The 17,115-nt window shown below is 42.3% G+C and overlaps 1 protein-coding gene across 1 annotated transcript in view; it reads left to right on the top strand.

The window, feature by feature from the left end:
• The first annotated feature begins 5,262 nt into the window (after positions 1-5,262).
• The window catches only part of LOC139757327 (fanconi-associated nuclease 1-like), a 136,808-nt gene continuing 124,955 nt past the window's right edge, over positions 5,263-17,115 (top strand). Inside the window, exons 1-2 of the mRNA XM_071677751.1 lie at positions 5,263-5,318; positions 5,526-5,657. Coding sequence (XP_071533852.1) covers positions 5,263-5,318; positions 5,526-5,657 — 188 coding nt within the window. The remainder of the gene's footprint in view (positions 5,319-5,525; positions 5,658-17,115) is intronic.

The following is a 17,115-nucleotide window of genomic DNA, read 5'->3' as shown; positions in this document are numbered from 1 at the left end:
GTGCTGTATCATCAGCGACCAGCAACTGACTTACTTCCCAAGCTCTCTCATCCACAACAGACTGCATACTTGCCACTCTCTCCAAAACTCTTGCATTCACCTCCCTAACAATCCCATCCATAAATAAATAAAACACCCATGGATACATCATACACCCCTGCTGCATACCAACATTCATTGAGAACCAATCACTTTCCTCTCTTCCTACTCGTACACATGCCCTACATCCTCGATAAAAACTTTTCAAAGCTTTTAGCAACTTGCCTCCCACACCATATATTCTTAACACCTTCCACAGAGCATCTCTATCAACTCTATCATATGCCTTCTCTAGATCCATAAATGTTACATACATATCCATTTGCTTTACTGGGTATTTCTCACATTCTTCAAAGCAAACACCTGATCCACACATCCTCTGCCACTTCTGAAACCACACTTCTCTTCCCCAATCTGATACTCTATACATGCTTTCACCCTCTCAATCAATACCCTCCTATATGATATCCCAGGAACACTCAGCAAACTTTTACCTCTGTAATTTGAGCACTCACTTTTATCCCCATTGCCTTTGTACAATGGCACTATGCAAGCATTCCACCAATCCTAAGGCACCTCACCATGAGTCATACACACATTAAGTAACCTTACCAACCAGTCAACAATACAGTCATCCCCTTTTACAGTCACCCGCTTTTATGATAGATTCCACTGCAATACCATCCAAACCCACTGCCTTGTTGGCTTTCATCTTCCACAAAGCTTTTACTACCTCTTCTCTGTTTACCAAATCATTCTCCCCAACCCTCTCACTTTGCACACCAACTTGACCAAAACACCCTATATCTGCCACTCTATCATCAAACACATTCAACAAACCTTCAAAATACTCACTCCATGTCCTTCTCACATCACCACTACTTGTTATCACCTCCCCATTATCCCCCTTCACCAAAGTTCCCATTTGTTCCCTTGTCTTACGCACTTTATTTACCTCCTTCCAAAACATCTTTTTATTCGCCCTAAAATTTAATGATACTCTCTCACCCCAACTCTCATTTGCCCACTTTTTCACCTCTTGCACCTTTCTTTTGACCTCCTGCCTCTTTCTTTTATACATCTCCCAGACCTTTGCATTATTTCCCTGCAAAAATCATCCAAATGCCTCTCTTTTCTCTTTCACTAATAATCTTACTTCTTCATCCCACCACTCACTACCCTTTCTAATCTGCCCACCTCCCACACTTCTCATGCCACAAGCATCTTTTGCACAAGCCATCAATGCTTCCCTAAATACATCCCATTCCTCCCCCACTCCCCTTACATCCTTTGTTCTCATCTTTTTCCATTCTGTACTCAGTCTCTCCTGGTACTTCCTCACACAAGTCTCCTTCCCAAGCTCACTTACTCTCACCACTCTCTTCACCCCAACATTCTCTCTTCTTTTCTGAAAACCTCTACATATCTTCACCTTCGCCCCCACAAGATAATGATCAGACATCTTTCCAGTTGCACCTTTCAGCACATTAACATCCAAAAGTCTCTCTTTTGCACGCCTTTCAATTAACACGTAATCCAATAACCCTCTCTGGCCATCTCTCCTACTTACATTAAGTATCCTTACCGACCAATCAGCAGCGCAGTCACCCCTTTTTGTTCATAAATTCCACTGCAGGACCATCCAAACTCTCCACCTTGCTGGCTCTCATCTTCTGCAAAGCTTTTACTACTACTTCTTTGTTCACCAAACCATTCTACCTGAGCCTTTCAATTTGCACACCACCCCGACCAAAACACCCTATATCTGCCACTCTATCATCAAACACATTCAACAGACCTTGAAAATACTCACTCCATTTTCTCACTTCATCACTGCTTGTTATTACCTCCCCATATGCTCCCGTCACCAATGTTCCCATTTGTTCTCTTGTCTTACACACTTTATTTACCTCCTTCCAAAACATCTTTTCATTCTCCCTAAAATTTAATGATACTCTCACCTCAACCCTCATTTGCCTTCTTTTTCACCTCTTGCACCTTTCTCTTGATTTCCTGGCACTTTCTTTAAACATCTCCCAGTCATTTGCTCTACTTCCCTGTAAAAATTGCCCAAACGCCTCTCTCTTTCTCTAACAATCTTACTTCTTTATCCCTCCACTCACTACCCATTCTAATCTGCCCACCTCCCACCTTTCTCATGCCACATGCATCTTTTGCACAAGCCATCACTGCTTCTCTAAGTACATCCAATTCCTCCCCCACTCCCCTTACGTCATTTGCTCTCACATTTTTCCATTCTGTGCTCTGTCTTTTCCGGTATTTCCTCACACAAGTCTTCATTCCAAGCTCACTTACTCTCACCACTCTCTTCACCCCAACATTCTCTCTTCTTTTTCGAAAACCTCTACAAATCTTCACCTTTACCTCCACAAGATAGTGATCAGACATCCCTCCAGCTGCCCCTTTCAGCAAATTAACATCCAAAAGTCTCTCTTTTACATGCCCATCACTTAACATGTAATCCAATAATGCCCTTTGGAAATCTATCCTACTCACACATGTATACTTGTTTATATCTCCCTTTTTAAACAAGTAATTCCCAGCCACCAGGCCTTTTTCATCACACAAATCGATAAGCTCATTTCCATTTACAACACTGAACACCCTATGTATGCCAATTATACCCTCAACTGCCACATTACTCACCTTTACACTTAAATCACCCATCACTATAACCCGGTCTTGTGCATCAAAGCTACTAACACACTCACTCTGCTGCTCCCAAAACATTTGCCTTTCAAGATCTTTCTTCTCATGACCAGGTGCACAGGCACCACTAATCACCCATCTCTCTCCATCCACTTTCAGTTTTACCCATATCAACCTAGAGTTTACTTTCTTACACTCTATCACATACTCCAACAACTATTTCACCCACCCCTGACTTTACTCCCAAGACATTCCCAAACCACTCTTCCCCTTTATGCGTGAGCTTTGTTTCACTGAGAGCCAAAATATCCAGGTTCCTTTCCTCAAACATACTATGTATCTCTCCTTTTTTATCATCTTGGCTACATCCACACACTTTCAGACACCCCAATCTCAGCCTTCGAGGAGGATGAGCACTCCCAGCATGACTCCTCCTTCTTTTTCCCCATTTAGAAAGTTAAATACGAGGAGAGGAGGGTTTCCAGCTCCTGCTCCCTCCCCCTTTAGTTGCCTTTTACGACAGGCGGGGAATATGTGGGAAGTATTCTTTCTTCCATGTTCCCAGGGATGCATGCAAAGTGCCATTGTACAGAGGCAAAGGTGATGAAGATATTTATTATTTATTTATTTATTTTGCTGTGTCGCTGTCTCCCGCGTTTGCGAGGTAGCGCAAGGAAACAGACGAAAGAAATGGCCCAACCCACCCCCATACACATGTATATACATACACGTCCACACATGCAAATATACATACCTATACATCTCAATGTACACACACAGACACATACATATATACCCATGCACACAATTCACACTGTCTGCCTTTATTCATTCCCATCGCTACCTCGCCACACATGGAATACCATCCCCCTCCCCCCTCATGTGTGCAAGGTAACGCTAGGAAAAGACAACAAAGGCCCCATTCGTTCACACCCAGTCTCTAGCTGTTATGCAATAATGCCCGAAACCACAGCTCCCTTTCCACATCCAGGCCCCACAGAACTTTCCATGGTTTGCCCCAGACGCTTCACATGCCCTAGTTCAATCCACTGACAGCACGTCAACCTCGGTATACCACATAGATCCAATTCACTCTATTCCTTGGCCGCCTTTCACCCTCCTGCATGTTCAGGCCCCAATCACTCAAAATCTTTTTCACTCCATCTTTCCACCTCCAATTTGGTCTCCCACTTCTCCTCGTTCCCTCCACCTCTGACACATATATCCTCTTGGTCAATCTTTCCTCACTCATTCTCTCCATGTGACCAAACCATTTCAAAACACCCTCTTCTGCTCTCTCAACCATGCTCTTTTTATTTCCACACATCTCTCTTACCCTTACATTACTTACTCGATCAAACCACCTCACACTACACATTGTCCTCAAACATCTCATTTCCAGCACATCCACCCTCCTGCGCACAACTCTATCCATAGCCCACGCCTCGCAACCATACAACTTTGTTGGAACCACTATTCCTTCAAACATACCCATTTTTGCTTTCCGAGATAATGTTCTCGACTTCCACACATTCTTCAAGGCTGAGTGTTCAAATTACATAGGCATAAGTTTATTGAGTATTCCTGGGAAATTATATGGGAGGGTATTGATTGAGTGGGTAAAGGTGTGTACAAAGCATTAGATTGGGGAAGAGCTGTGTGGTTTCTGAAGTGGTAGAGGATGTGTGGATTAGGTGTTTGCTTTGAAGAATGTAAGCGAGAGAAATACTTAGAAAAACATGGATTTTATTTTGCATTTATGGATCTGGAGAAGGCATATGATAGGATTGATAGAGATGCTTTGTGGAAGGTTTCAAGAGTATATGGCATGGGAGGTAAGTTGCTAGAAGCAGTGAAAGGTTTTTATCAAGGTTGTAATGCATGTGTACGAGCAGGAAAAGAGGAAAGTGATTGGTTCTCAGTGAACATTATTTTGTGGCAGGGGTGTGTGATGTCTCCATGGTTGTTCGATTTGTTTATGGATGGGGTTGTTAGGGAGGTGAAAGCAAGAGTTTTGGAAAGAGGAGGAAGTATGAGGTCTGTTGTGGATGAGAGGGCTTGGGAAGTGATTCAGTTGTTCGCTGATGATAGGGTGTTGGTGGCTGATTCGTGTGAGAAACTGCAGAAGCTGGTGACTGAGTTTGGTAAAGTGTGTGAAAGGAGGAAGTTGAGAGTAATTGTGAATAAGAGCAAGGTTATTAGGTTCAGTAGGGTTGAGGGACAAGTTAATTGGGAGGTAAGTTTGAATGGAGGAAAACTGGAGGAAGTGAAGTGCTTTAGATATCTGGTAGTAGTGTTATCAGTGGATGGAAGTGAGTCATAGGATGGGGCAGGGGGCAAAGATTCTGGGAGTGTTGAAAGATGTGTGGAAGGTGAAAACGTTATCTTGGCGATTAAGTATAATATGAAAATATATGAATAAATTGTTATAATTGTCATTGTAATAACTATGATAATGAATGTTTTAATGAATTTAAACAGTCAGTTTGCAGAAAATACATAATTGAGATATTACAGAACTGGGAGGTCAGTATATTAGTTGGTTCACTAATCATGGAAGAGCTCAAGGTCAGGGTAGGGCTGGATGCTCCCATAATTTTGATAAGTATGTGAGTGAACGTACATCTGCATTCAAAGTGACAGATTTACAGTAAGATTTACTGAGGAAATATTGTAAGATATATATAATGCACTTGGTGGTGATTAGTTGAACATTGTGATGAACAACTATATGTTGAGTAACACTAATATAGTGTTTTTTGTGCATTTGTCTTTGCATATCTCAGAATTTTTTTTTGAGCATGTTTCATTTTCAGATTCGAGGTGTATCTTGAAATTTTGGAAGATGTACAGGAATGTATGGATGGTAAGCGGTGGGACATAGCTCTCCAACGCTGTGAATTGGCCAAGACAGCATATCAGGACCTTGTCAGAAATAAGGAGCTTATGTATGTGTGATTAGTTCTTGTATTTGTTATTTGTTTGCATTGCATCCTTGACCCTGTTGGCTAGCAGATGAAAGGAAATTGGATGATGCTCCCCTTTGCCAATTTTACTTCCCCTTGACTGCTTGTGGGGTTCAGAACTATATATTATAGTTCTGTAAAATAATTTTATGTAGCTACTGGATGTATTAATACTTTTGTTCCCCCTGGGTGAATGTGAACAGAGATGCGTATAGTTCTTCGGTTGTGCTTTATGGATCAGCTCTTTGTTTCTATTATGTTTATTGGTAATACCTTTTGGTATAGTATGGGGAGAGAGACTATTACTTTCCCTGAACTTTCTGTCCCATCAGGTAGCCTAAAATTTTAACTTTTGCAAGCTACTAGCATTCACTACTTCATTGGTTAGTTTATTCCAACTATTCACCAGCTCAACACTATACCAGTACTTCTTAACATCCTTTCAATCTAATTTTTTTACCAAGCTTTTGCTATGGCTTCTGGTTACAATTGAAGAATTGCTCCCAGTCAACATCATTCAGCTGATTTAGAAACTTGAGGACTGTTATGAGGTCTACCTTCCCCACTCTCCTGTCTTCCATGATAGAGAGCTTTTTAGCCCTCAGCTTCTTATTGTAGCTTAGTTAATATAGTTCAGGTATCATTGCAGTTTTTCATTTCTGTACTCTCAGTTTGATCTTCGTGCTTCTTTAGGTGCAGACAAGACTGGCGAAGCTTAATCCAGCTTTAGTTTGATATATTTGCTTTGCTTTGTTGCTGTCTCCCGTGTTCGTGAGGTAGTGCAAGGAAGCAGACGAAAGAATGGCCCAACCCACCTACATACACATGTATATACATACACATCCACACACACAAATATACATACCTATACATCTCAACGCATACATATATATACACACACAGACATATACATATGTACACATGCACATAATTCATACTGTCTGCCTTTGTTCATTCCCATCGCTACCTCGCCACACATGAAATAACAACCCTCTCCCCCCTCATGTGTGCGAGGTAGTGCTAGGAAAAGACAACAAAGGCCACATTCGTTCACACTCAATCTCTAGCTGTCATGTAATAATGCATTGAAACCACAGCTCCCTTTCCACATCCTGGCCCCACAGAACTTTCCATTGTTTACCCCAGATGCTTCACATGCCCTGGTTCAATCCACTGACAGCACGTCGGCCCCGGTATACCACATCGTTCCAATTCACTCTATTCCTTGCACGCCTTTCCCCTCCTGCATGTTCAGGCCCCGATCAGTCAAAATCTTTTTCACTCCATCTTTCCACCTCCAATTTGGTCTCCCACTTCTCCTCGTTCCCTCCACCCCTGACACATATATCCTCTTGGTCAATCTTTCATCACTCATTCTCTCCATGTGACCAAACCATTTCAAAACACCTTCTTCTGCTCTCTCAACCACACTCTTTTTATTCCCACACATCTCTCTTACCCTATTATTACTTACTCAATCAAACCACCTCACACCACATATTGTCCTGAAACATCTCATTTCCAGCACATCCACCCTACTTTGCACAACCCTATCCATAGCCCACGCCTCGCAACCATATAACATTGTTGGAACCACTATTCCTTCAAACGTACCCATTTTTGCTTTCCGAGACAATGTTCTCGACTTCCACACATTCTTCAATGCTCCTAGAATTTTCACCCCCTCCCCACCCTATGATTCACTTCCGCTTCCATGGTTCCATCCACTGCCAAATCCACTCCCAGATATCTAAAATACTTCACTTCCTCCCATTTTCTCCATTCAAACTTACCTCCCAATTGACTTGACCCTCAACCCTACTGTACCTAATAACCTTGCTCTTATTCACATTTACTCTTAACTTTCTTCTTCCACACACCTTACCAAACTTAGTCACAAGCTTCTGCAGTTTCTCACATGAATCAGCCACCAGTGCTGTATCATCAGCGAACAATAACTGACTCACTTCCCAAGATCCCTCATCCACAACATACTGCATACTTGCCCCTCTTTCCAAAACTCTTGCATTCACCTCCCTAACAACCCCATCCATAAACAATTTAAACAACCATGGACACGTCACACACCCCTGTTGCAAACCTACTTTCACTGAGAACCAGTCACTTTCCTCTCTTCCTACATGTACACATGCCTTACATCCTTGATAAAAACTTTTCACTGCTTCTAACAACTTGCCTCCCACACCATATATTCTTAATACCTTCCACAGAGCATCTCTATCAACTCTATCACATACCTTCTCCTGATCCATAAATGCTACATACAAATCCATTTGCTTTTCTAAGTATTTCTCACATACATTCTTCAAAGCAAACACCTGATCCACACATCCTTTACCACTTTTGAAACCACACTGCTCTTCCCCAATCTGATACTCTCTACATGCCTTTACCCTCTCAATCAATACCCTCCCATATAATGTACCGGGAATAATCAACAAACTTATACCTCTGTAATTTGAGCACTCACTCTTATCCCCTTTGACTTTTGTACAATGGCACTATGCAAGCATCCTGCCAATCCTCAGGCACCTCACCATGAATCAAACATACATTAAATAACCTTACCAACCAGTCAACAATACAGTCACCCCCTTTTTTAATAAATTCCACTGCAGTACTATCCAAACCCGCCGCCTTGCTGGCTTTCATCTTCCGCAAAGCTTTTACTACCTCTTCTCTGTTTACCCAATATTTTCCCTAACCCTCTCACTTTGCACACCACCTCGACCAAAACACCCTATATCTGCCACTCTATCATCAAATACATTCAACAAACCTTCAAAATACTCACTCCATCTCCTTCTCACATCACCACTACTAGTTATCACCTCCCCATTAGCCCCCTTCTCTGAAGTTCCCATTTGTTCCCTTGTCTTACGCACTTTATTTACCTCCTTCCAAAACATCTTTTTATCCTCCCTAAAATTCAATGATACTCTCTCACCCCAACTCTCATTTGCCCTCTTTTTCACCTCTTGCACCTTTCTCTTGACCTCCTGCCTCTTTCTTTTATACATCTCCCAGTCATTTGCATTATTTTCCTGCAAAAATCATCCAAATGTCTCTCTCTTCTCTTTCACTAATAATCTTACTTCTTCATCCCACCACTCACTACCCTTTCTAATCTGTCCACCTCCCATGCTTCTCATGCCACAAGCATCTTTTGCGCAATCCATCACTGCTCCCCTAAATACATCCCATTCCTCCCCATTCTCCTTACGTCCTTTGTTCTCACCTTTTTCCATTCTGTACTCAGTCTCTCCTGGTACTTCCTCACACAAGCCTCCTTCCCAAGCTCACTTTCTCTCACCACTTTCTTCACCCCAACATTCTCTCTTCTTTTCTGAAAACCTTTACAAATCTTCACCTTCGCCTCCACAAGATAATGATCAGACATCCCTCCAGTTGCACCTCTCAGCACATTAACATCCAAAAGTCTCTCTTTTGTGCGCCTATCAGTTAACACGTAATCCAATAACACTCCCTGGCCATCTGTCCTACTTACATACGTATACTTATGTATATATTTTTTTTTATTATACTTTGTCGCTGTCTCCCACGTTTGCGAGGTAGGGCAAGGAAACAGACGAAAGAAATGGCCCAACCCCCCCCATACACATGTATATACATACGTCCACACACGCAAATATACATACCTACACAGCTTTCCATGGTTTACCCCAGACGCTTCACATGCCTTGATTCAATCCACTGACAGCACGTCAACCCCGGTATACCACATCGCTCCAATTCACTCTATTCCTTGCCCTCCTTTCACCCTCCTGCATGTTCAGGCCCCGATCACACAAAATCTTTTTCACTCCATCTTTCCACCTCCAATTTGGTCTCCCTCTTCTCCTCGTTCCCTCCACCTCCGACACATATACCTTCTTGGTCAATCTTTCCTCACTCATTCTCTCCATGTGCCCAAACCACTTCAAAACACCCTCTTCTGCTCTCTCAACCACGCTCTTTTTATTTCCACACATCTCTCTTACCCTTACGTTACTCACTTGATCAAACCACCTCACACCACACATTGTCCTCAAACATCTCATATCCAGCACCATCCATCCTCCTGCGCACAACTCTATCCATAGCCCACGCCTCGCAACCATACAACATTGCTGGAACCACTATTCCTTCAAACATACCCATTTTTGCTTTCCGAGATAATGTTCTCGACCTCCACACATTCTTCAAGGCCCCCAGAATTTTCGCCCCCTCCCCCACCCTATGATCCACTTCCGCTTCCATGGTTCCATCTGCTGCCAGATCCACTCCCAGATATCTAAAACACTTCACTTCCTCCAGTTTTTCTCCATTCAAACTCACCTCCCAATTGACTTGACCCTCAACCCTACTGTACCTAATAACCTTGCTCTTATTCACATTTACTCTTAACTTTCTTCTTCCACACACTTTACCAAACTCAGTCACCAGCTTCTGCAGTTTCTCACATGAATCAGCCACCAGCGCTGTATCATCAGCGAACAACAACTGACTCTTTTCCCAAGCTCTCTCATCCCCAACAGACTTCATACTTGCCCCTCTTTCCAAAACTCTTGCATTTACCTCCCTAACAACCCCATCCATAAACAAATTAAACAACCATGGAGACATCACACACCCCTGCCGCAAACCTACATTCACTGAGAACCAATCACTTTCCTCTCTTCCTACACGTACACATGCCTTACATCCTCGATAAAAACTTTTCACTGCTTCTAACAACTTTCCTCCCACACCATATATTCTTAATACCTTCCACAGAGCATCTCTACCAACTCCATCATATGTATAGTGAATAATTTATGGACATGTCCTCGTCAATATATTTGAATGTAGTTCTTATATTTGCCAGTGGACAGATTGCTCTTCTCTCAATTTTTCTGCGTAGCTCTGGCAGTAAGTTAGATATGATATTGACTCGCAGACATGCAGATTCCTGTTAACTTCTTTCCCATAAGGAAAGAATCACACTGAGGACTTCTTTTGCTTCATTTCATCCTTGCACTTACTTCATTCATTTCATTATTCTTTTATCTGACCTGATTTAGAGTTTGTCCAGGTCCATTTGTAGGCTGATGCAATCATGATCATTCTTTATTTCTTGCATGACCTTTCAATTGTCTGAAAACATATTTATATACAATTTTAATCCGTCAGGTAAGTCATTAACATACACTAGGATTAGCAGTAGGCCCAAGACTAAGGCCTACAGCATGACATTTGTAACCTCAACCCACTTCAAGGATGCACCTCTTACATACATTCTTTGCTCCCTTACAAGAAGGTAGTCTTCCGCCTAGAGGAGGTCACCCCTTATTCCTGCCTGTAGATATATCCTTTTAATCAACCGTTGATAAGGAACTGTGTGAAATGCTATCCCTGGGGATAGGGGATTAAGAATACTTCCCATGCATTCCTTACGTGTCGTAGAAGATGACTAAAGGGGACGGGAGCGGGGGGCCAGAAACCCTCCCTTCCTTGTATTTTAACTTTCTAAAAGGGGAAACAGAAGAAGGAGTCACGCGAGGAGTGCTCATCCTCCTCGAAGGCTCAGATTGGGGTGTCTAAATGTGTGTGGATGTAACCAAGATGAGAAAAAAGGAGAGATAGGTAGTATGTTTGAGGAAAAGAACCTGGATGTTTTGGCTCTGAGTGAAACGAAGCTAAAGGGTAAAGGGGAAGAGTGGTTTGGGAATGTCTTGGGAGTAAAGTCAGGGGTTAGTGAGAGGACAAGAGGAGGGGAAGGAGTAGCACTACTCCTGAATCAGGAGTTGTGGGAGTATGTGATAGAGTGTAAGAAAGTAAATTCTCGATTGATATGGGTAAAACTGAAAGTTGATGGAGAGAGATGGGTGATTATTGGTGCATATGCACCTGGGCATGAGAAGAAAGATCGTGAGAGGCAAGTGTTTTGGGAGCAGCTGAATGAGTGTGTTAGTGGTTTTGATGCACGAGACCGGGTTATAGTGATGGGTGATTTGAATGCAAAGGTGAGTAATGTGGCAGTTGAGGGAATAATTGGTATACATGGGGTGTTCAGTGTTGTAAATGGAAATGGTGAAGAGCTTGTAGATTTATGTGCTGAAAAAGGACTGATGATTGGGAATACCTGGTTTAAAAAGCGAGATATACATAAGTATACATATGTAAGTAGGAGAGATGGCCAGAAAGCGTTATTGGATTACGTGTTAATTGATAGACGCTCGAAAGAGAGACTTTTGGATGTTAATGTGCTGAGAGGTGCAACTGGAGGGATGTCTGATCATTATCTTGTGGAAGCAAAGGTGAAAATTTGTGTGGGTTTTCAGAAAAGAAGAGAGAATGTTGGGGTGAAGAGAGTGGTGAGAGTAAGTGAGCTTGGGAAGGAGACTTGTATGAGGAAGTACCAGGAGAGACTGAGTACAGAATGGAAAAAGGTGAGAACAAAGGAGGTAAGGGGAGTGGGGGAGGAATGGGATGTATTTAGGGAAGCAGTTATGGCTTGCGCAAAAGATGCTTGTGGCATGAGAAGCGTGGGAGGTGGGTTGATTAGAAAAGGTAGTGAGTGGTGGAATGAAGAAGTAAGATTATTAGTGAAAGAGAGGAGAGAGGCATTTGAACGATTTTTGCAGGGAAAAAATGCAAATGAGTGGGAGAGGTGTAAAAGAAAGAGGCAGGAGGTCAAGAGAAAGGTGCAAGAGGTGAAAAAGAGGGCAAATGAGAGTTGGGGTGAGAGAGTATCATTAAATTTTAGGGAGAATAAAAAGAAGTTTTGGAAGGAAGTAAATAAAGTACGTAAGACAAGGGAGCAAATGGGAACTTCAGTGAAAGGGGCAAAGGGGGAGGTGATAACAAGTAGTGGTGATGTGAGAAGGAGATGGAGTGAGTATTTTGAAGGTTTGTTGAATGTGTTTGATGATAGAGTGGCAGATGTGAAGTGTCTTGGTCGAGGTGGTGTGCAAAGTGAGAGGGTTAGGGAAAATGATTTGGTAAATAGAGAAGAGGTAGTAAAAGCTTTACGGAAGATGAAAGCCGGCAAAGCAGCAGGTTTGGATGGCATTGCAGTGGAATTTATTAAAAAAGGGGGTGACTGTATTGTTGACTGGTTGGTAAGGTTATTTAATGTATGTATGATTCATGGTGAGGTGCCTGAGGATTGGTGGAATGCTTGCATAGTGCCACTGTAGAAAGGCAAAGGGGATAAGAGTGAGTGCTCAAATTACAGAGGTATAAGTTTGTTGAGTATTCTTGGTAAATTATATGGGAGGGTATTGATTGAGAGGGTGAAGGCATGTACAGAGCGTCAGATTGGGGAAGAGCAGTGTGGTTTCAGAAGTGGTAGAGGATGTGTGGATCAGGTGTTTGCTTTGAAGAATGTATGCGAGAAATACTTAGAAAAGCAAATGGATTTGTATGTAGCATTTATGGATCTGGAGAAGGCATATGATAGAGTTGATAGAGATACTCTGTGGAAGGTATTAAGAACATATGGTGTGGGAGGCAAGTTGTTAGAAGCAGCGAAAAGTTTTTATCGAGGATGTAAGGCATGTGTTCGTGTAGGAAGAGAGGAAAGTGATTGGTTCTCAGTGAATGTAGGTTTGCGGCAGGGGTGTGTGATGTCTCCATGGTTGTTTAATTTGTTTATGGATGGGGTTGTTAGGGAGGTGAATGCAAGAGTTTTGGAAAGAGGGGCAAGTATGCAGTCTGTTGTGGATGAGAGAGCTTGGGAAGTGAGTCAGTTGTTGTTCGCTGATGATACAGCGCTGGTTTCTGATTCATGTAAGAAACTGCAGAAGCTGGTGACTGAGTTTGGTAAAGTGTGTGAAACAATAAAGTTAAGAGTAAATGTGAATAAGAACAAGGTTATTAGGTACAGTAGGGTTGAGGGTCAAGTCAATTGGGAGGTAAGTTTGAATGGAGAAAAGCTGGAGGAAGTGAAGTGTTTTAGATATCTGGGAGTGGATCTGGCAGCAGATGGAACCATGGAAGCGGAAGTGAATCATAGGATGGGGGAGAGGGCAAAAATTCTGGGAGCCTTGAAGAATGTTTGGAAGTCGAGAACATTATCTCGGAAAGCAAAAATGGGTATGTTTGAAGGAATAGTTGTTCCAACAATGTTGTATGGTTGCGAGGCGTGGGCTATGGATAGAGGTGTGCGCAAGAGGGTGGATGTGCTGGAAATGAGATGTTTGAGGACAATATGTGGTGTGAGGTGGTTTGATCGAGTAAGTAATGTAAGGGTGAGAGAGATGTGTGGAAATAAAAAGAGTGTGGTTGAGAGAGCAGAAGAGGGTGTTTTGAAATGGTTTGGTCACATGGAGAGAATGAGCGGGGAAAGATTGACCAAGAGGATATGTGTGTCAGAGGTGGAGGGAACGAGGAGAAGTGGGAGACCAAATTGGAGGTGGAAAGATGGAGTGAAAAAGATTTTGAGTGATCAGGGCCTGAACATGTAGGAAGGTGAAAGGCGTGCAAGGAATAGAGTGAATTGGATCGATGTGGTATACCGGGGTCGACATGCTGTCAATGGATTGAACCAGGGCATGTGAGGCGTCTGGGGTAAACCATGCAAAGTGTGTGGGGCCTGGATGTGGAAAGGGAGCTGTGGTTTCGGTGCATTATTACATGACAGTTAGAGACTGAGTGTGAACGAATGGGGCCTTTGGTGTTTTTCCTAGCGCTACCTCGCACACATGAGGGGGAGGGGGTTGTTATTCCATGTGTGGCGAGGTGGCGATGGGAACAAATAAAGGCAGACAGTATGAATTATGTACATGTGTATGTATGTATATGTCTGTGTGTGTATATATATGTGTACATTGAGATGTATAGGTATGTATATTGTGCATGGGTGGGCATGTATGTATATACATGTGTATGTGGGCGGGTTGGGCCATTCTTTCGTCTGTTTCCTTGCGCTACCTCGCCAACGTGGGAGACAGCGACAAAGCAAAATAAATAGATAAATAAATCTTTTATCTGACCTGATTTAGAGTGTGTCCAGGTCCATTTGTAGGCTGATGCAATCATGATCATTCTTTATTTCTTGCATGACCTTTCAATTGTCTGAAAACGTGTTTATATACAATTTTAATCCATCAGGTAAGTCATTAACATACACTAGGATTAGCAGTAGGCCCAAGACCAAGGCCTACAGCATGACATTTGTAACCTCAACCCACTTCAAGGATGCACCTCTTACATACATTCTTTGCTCCCTTACAAGAAGGTAGTCTTCCGCCTAGAGGAGGTCACCCTTTATTCCTGCCTGTAGATATATCCTTTTAATCAACCGTTGATGAGGAACTGTGTGAAATGCTTTCTGGCAGTCCAAGGACACCCAGTTTACTCATCCCTCTTTTTGATTTAAGGTGGAGCTAACTCTGTCACAGAAGTTTAGAAGATTGGTTATAGATCAGATTCATGTAAATTGAGAGGTTACATCCATAGCCTTGTATGTTTGTCGTTACTGGTGTCAGGGTGCTGTGATGTGATTGTGTTATTGTCTGCATACTGTGGTCTGCTGGAGGTAAGGGGAGGTCATATAGGAATAGGTTGAGGAGGGTTGGAGGAAAAAATGTTCCTTGGAGGACTCCATTGTGGAGCATTGGGGTTTTAGAGATGAAGCCTTTGTGACTGACTTATCCATGGTGTCTAGTTATGGAGCTGCCATCACACTTTTAATGATTTCTGTGAAGGGTTGCATCAAGTATATTTTGCATGAGGATATGCTGAAGTACACTGTCATATGCAACTCCTAGAGACATATTCATTTGGATGGAGTTTCATGTCTCTTTTAAAAGGCGGCCTGCCAAGCCTTGATGGTTGCCAAATTGACCGTGGGCTGTGATATCTCTCCAAGTTCAGTTACTCTCCAGCCATGTCAAAGAGAAGACATTCCTACAAACTTTTTAGGGAGAAAATTGAGCATCTTTGCTAGATTTAGAGGACCAGACACAGGGTGATCCTGAATTACATGATAATTATCTGCCTTTAGATCATGTCTAGAATTATTTTATGGTCACTGCCTCATCCAGCATAGAAAGTGGCAAAGATAAGGCAGGAGGAGGTGCTTCATGCACAAGTAGAGTCAATGGTAATTTTTCTGGCTATGATATTACTTATATCATTATTCACCTGTTTCCGTGTGGAAAACAGTTTTATGGACAATGACTCTTCTGGTATTGAAAATGACCAAGATAAACCAACAGTGTTCCTAGCACAGATGAAGTCAATGTTGCCCTAGAACTAAAATATGTTCAGTGTTCTTGTGCTTTTATATTACTTCTGTTATTACCTACCCTTCCTATGTGGAAAGTCATTTTATAGACTGTGACTCTTCCAGCATTGAAAGTGACAAAGATAAGACTAAAGGTGTTCTTAGCATAATGTTGCCAGCAGTTGCTTTAGACCACAGGTGGCCACTTTTATGCAAGTTGGCCATTTTGAATTATTTTGACTGTACGGCAGGCCATAGTGTGTGTGTGTGTGTGTGTGTGTGTGTGTGTTGTGGCTGAATGAACCATATTTGATTGGTAAATAGAATAGAATCAGAACTTTGAAGTAATTCTGGTATATTGATGGAAAAATCCCATATTGTAATAATGTAATGTATAACTGTAAATTGACTCAAAAACGCGTACCTGTACATGTTACAAATTGCTCGTGGAAATTTGGGGCTTCAGAGTTATTAATGCAGTGTATGGCACTGATGTATGTAGAGAACTTTGTTAGAATCTGTTTTCATTGTTGAACAGACAACACACAATGTGTTTGTTAGGTGAATTTCAGTAATAACACTTCTCCCTTTGTATTTAACTATGTTCATTTTTGAAAATAACTAAAATGAATGTGAAATTGGCCTAGTTATGTATGCTGACATACAGTTTCTAGAATTCAAGTAAATTATATCTGTAGGTTTGTTTTTAAGTCAAGTCTGTCAGTTTCATTCGTAACTTTAGGAGCTTTATTATTATTATTATACTTTGTCGCTGTCTCCCGCGTTTGCGAGGTAGCGCAAGGAAACAGACGAAAGAAATGGCCCAACCCCGCCCCATACACATGTATATACATACGTCCACACACGCAAATATACATACCTACACAGCTTTCCATGGTTTACCCCAGACGCTTCACATGCCTTGATTCAATCCACTGACAGCACGTCAACCCCGGAATACCACATCGCTCCAGTTCACTCTATTCCTTGCCCTCCTTTCACCCTCCTGCATGTTCAGGCCCCGATCACACAAAATCTTTTTCACTCCATCTTTCCACCTCCAATTTGGTCTCCCTCTTCTCCTCGTTCCCTCCACCTCCAACACATATATCCTCTTGGTCAATCTTTCCTCACTCATTCTCTCCATGTGCCCAAACCACTTCAAAACACCCTCTTCTGCTCTCTCAACCACGCTCTTTTTATTTC

The sequence above is a fragment of the Panulirus ornatus genome, chromosome 25, assembly GCF_036320965.1.
Source record: "Panulirus ornatus isolate Po-2019 chromosome 25, ASM3632096v1, whole genome shotgun sequence".
Classification (NCBI taxonomy): domain Eukaryota; kingdom Metazoa; phylum Arthropoda; class Malacostraca; order Decapoda; family Palinuridae; genus Panulirus; species Panulirus ornatus.
This window is presented reverse-complemented; position numbering and strand designations above follow the sequence as displayed.